The sequence below is a fragment of the Chiloscyllium plagiosum genome, chromosome 22, assembly GCF_004010195.1.
Source record: "Chiloscyllium plagiosum isolate BGI_BamShark_2017 chromosome 22, ASM401019v2, whole genome shotgun sequence".
NCBI lineage: Eukaryota > Metazoa > Chordata > Chondrichthyes > Orectolobiformes > Hemiscylliidae > Chiloscyllium > Chiloscyllium plagiosum.
Window position 1 is genome coordinate 15654356 of NC_057731.1, and position 5908 is coordinate 15660263.

The window sequence follows — 5908 nt, forward strand, 5'->3', positions numbered from 1 at the left end:
GGGGGAAAAAAAGATCCTTCATTTACCACTGACATCTTTCATTTAATTGCAATCTTGTTTATCATATTGCAAAATTCCCTTGGTGTCCAGTTTTTGCTGCTGCCCCAGACTCATTAATTCTGTGCTCTTTCTCCCTCCTTTTCAAAGCCATTTCTTCCAGGTTATTCTTATTTTTGTTCACAGCTTTCCTTATTCCTTTCTAGGTGGACTGAGACACTCCAAATCACACTCTCATCTCATCACTCCTCCATCTGCTTACCCTTCTGCACCATCCCAATGTTTGAAAACCCTCTGGATTAAACTCACTGCTTCTCTGATGAATGCCAGGACAAACCCATCAAGGTGCTCACACAGTCATCTCCATTCAATCTGGAATCCCATGTGTCCTATCCCCTTCCTTTCTTTCTCTAGGTGGTTAATGGCTTCTCCCAATCCCAACAGTTGCACAATAATTCCCATCCTGCTCTGCACAGCTTCTGGAGTACCTGTACATCCCAAACCAGCCCTTTGCTAACCATTATTTTATTACAAATAGCATTGCTGGGATCACCAAGTTGCATCCTCTCTCCCTGCCTCATCTTCACACATTTCAGCTTGTTCCACCTCAAGCTTTTACATTAAAATCTTCGTCTACCACCTGCAAGGTCAATCCTAGTTTAATCCTCTCACTTTTTCACCTCTACATGAAACAACTGCTAAGCCTTAGAAAGAATTTGCTGACCAACTTGGCCTCTCTGCTCCTCCTGCCTTGGCCACATCTCTCAAAGCCTCACTATTCCCAAAGTCTCCATATCAGACTAAATCTTTTCCATCCAAGATCTTGCACACATCCACACACACTGCCCAATCATAACTTCCCCTGGAAAGAGGTCTCTCTCCAAATTATTGACAACCACATTTTTTTCCCTAACCTCCTAAGTGTCAGGAAAGGTCTGCAGCCAATAATTTTCTCAACCATTTGGTCACCTTCAGTTTTGATGCTCTTGTCTTCACAAATACTTTTACTTTCTGAAATCCTACTTCCAAGGCTCTCTTCTTCGTTCCCTCAAGTCCAAGGATTACACAATTCAGCGTACCCGGCAAAACACTGGTTCAATCACCCATCACATCTAGTCTGACGACATACAGTAAAGTCTTCAAGTCTCACTCCTGCCTGTTGAAATCACCCTCCAGCCTCTGCGTCATCTTGGAGACGCAAGAGAACCCTAGACTACTCATCATCACAACCGGAATTCTTCCACAAACCTTCTCCCTGCCCACTACTTTCATCTCCAGCATAAGAGTTGGAGAATATCTATTTAGGTACCCCTGCTACTTCCGCCCCACTCATATTACCACCATCTCCTCCCCCACTATATTCCCTCCTACTTCCAGCTCATTTCCTGATTTCATTCCCGTTTTCACTGAAACGCTCATCCAAATTTTCATCAGCTCCAGCTTTGACTATTCTAAGGATTTCCCATCCAGCCTACACACTCTGCACAAAGTCCAGCTGATCAGAACCCGGATGTCGGTAACCTATCCAACTGTACAAGGCAACCACCGCATCCACAGAATCGAACATATTACAGGGCACATTCCAGAACCAGAGACCAGGGGCTGCCAGGAAGGTAGGTTTCCCATTTAAATGCCCCTACCCATGCTTTCGGGGTTGCGTAATAGGTCTTGGAACATTTTACCCGTGGGTGGGGTGGGGTGGGGGGGGGCGGCAGGGAAGACTACTGTATATCCTGGTCCCTGATCAAGAGGGGGGAGTTCCAGTTTCTATGTCAATTAAAGTCACCCATTATTATTACTGACCCTTTATTACACCAATATAGAAATATACACTGTCCCACATTTTTGGCCCTGTAAAATACTTCCACTCATGAAGTCTTTTTCTGAATATTTCACTCCTCCACCTAAACAGCCTGATCTCGAAGCAAGGTCATCTCCAGCTGAAAAACGAAAAACTTTCTAAACATGCTAAACTGCCCATAGTGTTAGGTGCATTAGTCAGAGGTAAATGGGTCTGGGTGGGTTTCTCTTTGGAGGGTCAGTGTGGACTTGTTGGGCCGAAGTGTCTGTTTCCATACTGTAGGGAAAATAATAATAATAATAAAATAAAATAATTAATGATCCAATGATATTATCACTGAACTAGTGATCCAGATTATACCAACAGACTGCAGTTTGGGTAGAGCCATCTCACAGACTAGACAAGCAACAGCCCGACACGGTCTTATTCACGGAATCGTACCTTACACACAATGTTGCGGACACGATCACTGTCCCTGGGTATATCCTGTCTCATCAGCAGAACAGACTCAGCAGAGTTGAGGCACAGTGGCACACAGTTGGGAGGATGTTGCCCTAGTAGTCCTCCGAACCCCATGAAGTCGCAGACAAGGAAATGGTTTGCAACAATTCAAGGCAGCAGCTCAACACCACCTTGTCAAGGGCAACTCGGAGTGAGCAATAAATGCTGACCAGCCAGTGACTGCCACATCCCACAAGCAAAGAAGAATAAAGCAATTGACATTTATACACCACGCTGTCTTCAACACAAAGGCAATATTACCTCACTAATATTGCCCCAGGACTCCAATGACAAAGCTCCCTTGCCACTATTTCAAAAGAACACAGCCCTGTTATCCGAGGTCAATATTCATCCCTTCGTTAAACTCAGAAAAACAGACCATCTAGTCAGACTCACATTGCTGTACACAGCAAGGTCTCACATACACTCTGTCTTTCCTACATCACTACATTGATCTCACTTAACAGCATATCAGATACCTTGGGGTGACCTGGGTTCCAAAAAGTCCATGTACATATTTCAGTCTCTAAACCTCACTACATCCTTTTAAAATCCATCTCAACAGTCAGGTTCTTAGCCACACCTAAGGGCTGGAGTGGTATTGGCCCTACCTCTGAGGCAGGAGCCCAACTGCTCTACAGCTGTGTCAGTACATCTCTGAAATTGTTGACTAGAAAAGATATAAAATGGTGAAGTTTGTTTAGTTTAGTTTTCAGACCTTCTCATGGTAGCATCCCTACATCTGGTCCAGGAGGCCTGGTTCAAGCCCCACCTGTTGTAGAGGTGTGTAATTACATTGCTGAACAGGTTGAGTAGATTTAAAAGAAGTTTCAAAAACCCCCTTTAGCTTGATGCACATTTACTGAGGTCTTATAAAATCATAGTACATCCATAAATATAATTTGCTGCTGCAGTATACTAACAAAATATGTTTCATTCTGTAACAAAAGTAGCATTTCACATTTGATAACTAACAGACTTTCAAACAAACATGCTGGCAGGTGTCCTCAGGAAGATTTTGGTATTTGGAGAGGGGTCACACTCTCTCACTCCCCCTGCACACCCCCATGTTAAAGTGTAAAGGCAAGACAGACTGTAGACTGTGGGCACTCTCAGAAAGGGAGTGAACGCAGGGCACTGGGGCAAAATGTGATGTGTACTCCTTCCCATTCAGCAGTGGGCAAGGATATTTTCATGTTGATCTGGACATGGAAACTTGGACTCCAGGCCAGTAACCCAATCCCCAGAAAACATCTCTATCTGGCCACTGCCAAAACTTACATGACTGGGCAAAAAGCAAAAGTTAACCGGGTGGAGGAGAAGAGAAAGGTGCTTATCACTTTAAAAGATAAAGCTTAAAACCTAGAAAGAAAGTAAATATACAGAGAGAGAGAGAGAGAGATCGAAATGTTACTTTGAAAAGTACCTGGAGTGTCTCCCTCAGCTGAATCTCTGACTCTCTCAGAATGACAGCAAGTAGTAATAGTGGGGTGTTTTCTGGGCACCGCTCTGCGCCCTGTGCCTGAGGTCCCATTGCACTCGACATTAGCAGCTTCTCTCCCAGGCTTTTCCACCAGAACTTCAAGCACATGCGGCTCAGGCTCGGCAACCACAGCAGCAACATCATCTTCCTCGTCTGACTTATAATAAACACTCATTTTAAACAGCACACACCTTCATTGCCAGTGTCTCTCTCTCTTTCCCACTTCCTCCACTTTCTAAACTAACCTGAAACAAGCCACTCTCTGACACACAGACAGAGAGAGAGAGAGAGAGAGTTTCTGTCGACCCACTGCTAAAGTCTTGTCCAAGGGGCGGTACCTCATGCCTCCTAAATGCAAAGTTGGAGGAAGCCGGGCCCCATAAATGGAAATACACCACTCGCCGGAAACACAAATTAAGAAATAGATTTTTAAAAAGAGACTTTCGGGTCACAGGCTGCTCGCATGATTGATCAATGCAGGTTGCACCAGGATTTGGGCTTTCTCAGTCACTGTTCAGTTTTCACTATGGATTTACAGTAAATATTCAGTGGGTCAATTACAGCAATAATACACCACACAACGAACACCCATATTGCAATAACACCTCCCCTCATCTAGGTACAATGGCCGTCCCTTTGTAAAACCATGAGTCTGCAGGCTGTCTATCGCCCTTTAGAGTCATTTGTTCTTTGCATTGATGAGGTCACTGGGATGTTTGAGGTTTCTTTCGTGACACGATACTTCCTGGAAGTCGAGGGGAAAATATTTTCTGAAGGTGGGGATTTTTTTCTTTCTCCTCCTTCACAGGAGAAATAATTGGTTTTCAATTGACTTAAGTGACATTTGTGGTTGGATACCTCATTTAGTGTTTTTTGGGTTCAAATGTACCCCCAGGCAAACATTTAGTCATAGGTCTTTCATAAGGGGGGTGGGGTCAATCCCTCCCCTCTATAATTGACATGGTAACAGGATCTCTGTCTGATTCAGGACATCAAAAAGGCTGCACAGCCAATAACATGCCTTCAACATGTAGGTGTCCTCAACTTTACAAAATGTCCTCATAAAATGGTTCCTGCACTCAGGCAAATACTGGGGTGGGGACAGATTTCTCTACAGAGTGTCCCTTGACAATTCAGTGGAATTGAAGCCTGCCAGGATCCTGTTGTAAACATCCTAAACTGGACCCCACCAGTGGAAGAAACTGGAAGCCAATAGGGTTCCTTTAGTTGGCTTTAACCCGGTGAGCTTCATCACTTAGCTGCAACTGTTAAGTTAAATACACTGTCAGGTTTATTAGTTTCTGAGTTTCTCCAGCAATTTCTGTTTTTGTGTTCCACCTGCTTCAGAGGTGTGTAATAATGTCTCTGAATAGATTAATTAATAAAACATTGCCAGATGTGGGAGGGCTTTTGTGGCTCTGCGGTAGTGTACCTCCCATTGAGCTGTGAGGCCTGGGTTCAAGTCCTCCCTGCACCAATGGTGTGCCATAGCATCTCTGAACAGATTCATTTGGAAAAAATCCTTAGTGATATTTCTGCCACTTTCTTAAGGAACAAGCCTTCATTTTTCAGATAATCCTGTATCCTTCTGTCACTCACTGTGGAATGCATAATGATAAAATCAGATTATAGATGTTGGAGGAAGAGGGCTCTGGGCTAAGAGACCTAAGTTCAAGTCCCTGGGCAGATTGGGCCTCTTGCTGAGATATTTGTATCATCGATAGTCACAAGTGAGGTGCCGGAAGACTGGAGGTTGGCAAACGTGGTGCCACTGTTTAAGAAGGGCGGTAAAGACAAGCCAGAGAACTATAGACCGGTGAGCTTGACCTCGGTGGTGGGCAAGTTGTTGGAGGGAATCTTGAGGGACAGGATGTACATGTATTTGGAAAGGCAAGGACTGATTCGGGATAGTCAACATGGTTTTGTGCGTGGGAAATCATGTCTCAAACTTGATTGAGTTTTTTGCAGAAGTAACAAAGAAGATTGATGAGGGCAGAGCAGTAGATGTGATCTATATGGACTTCAGTAAGGCGTTCGACAAGGTTCCCCATGGGAGACTGATTAGCAAGGTTAGATCTCATGGAATACAGGGAGAACTAGCCATTTGGATACAGAACTGGCTCAAA

At 44.2% G+C, this 5908-nt stretch overlaps 1 protein-coding gene across 1 annotated transcript in view; it reads right to left on the reverse strand.

Moving 5' to 3' along the window:
* slc35g1 (solute carrier family 35 member G1) overlaps nt 1–4124 on the reverse strand; it is a 51497-nt gene extending 47373 nt beyond the window's left edge. The window contains exon 1 of the mRNA XM_043712464.1: nt 3726–4124. Coding sequence (XP_043568399.1) covers nt 3726–3957 — 232 coding nt within the window. The 5' untranslated portion in view covers nt 3958–4124. The remainder of the gene's footprint in view (nt 1–3725) is intronic.
* Nucleotides 4125–5908: the final 1784 nt, after the last annotated feature.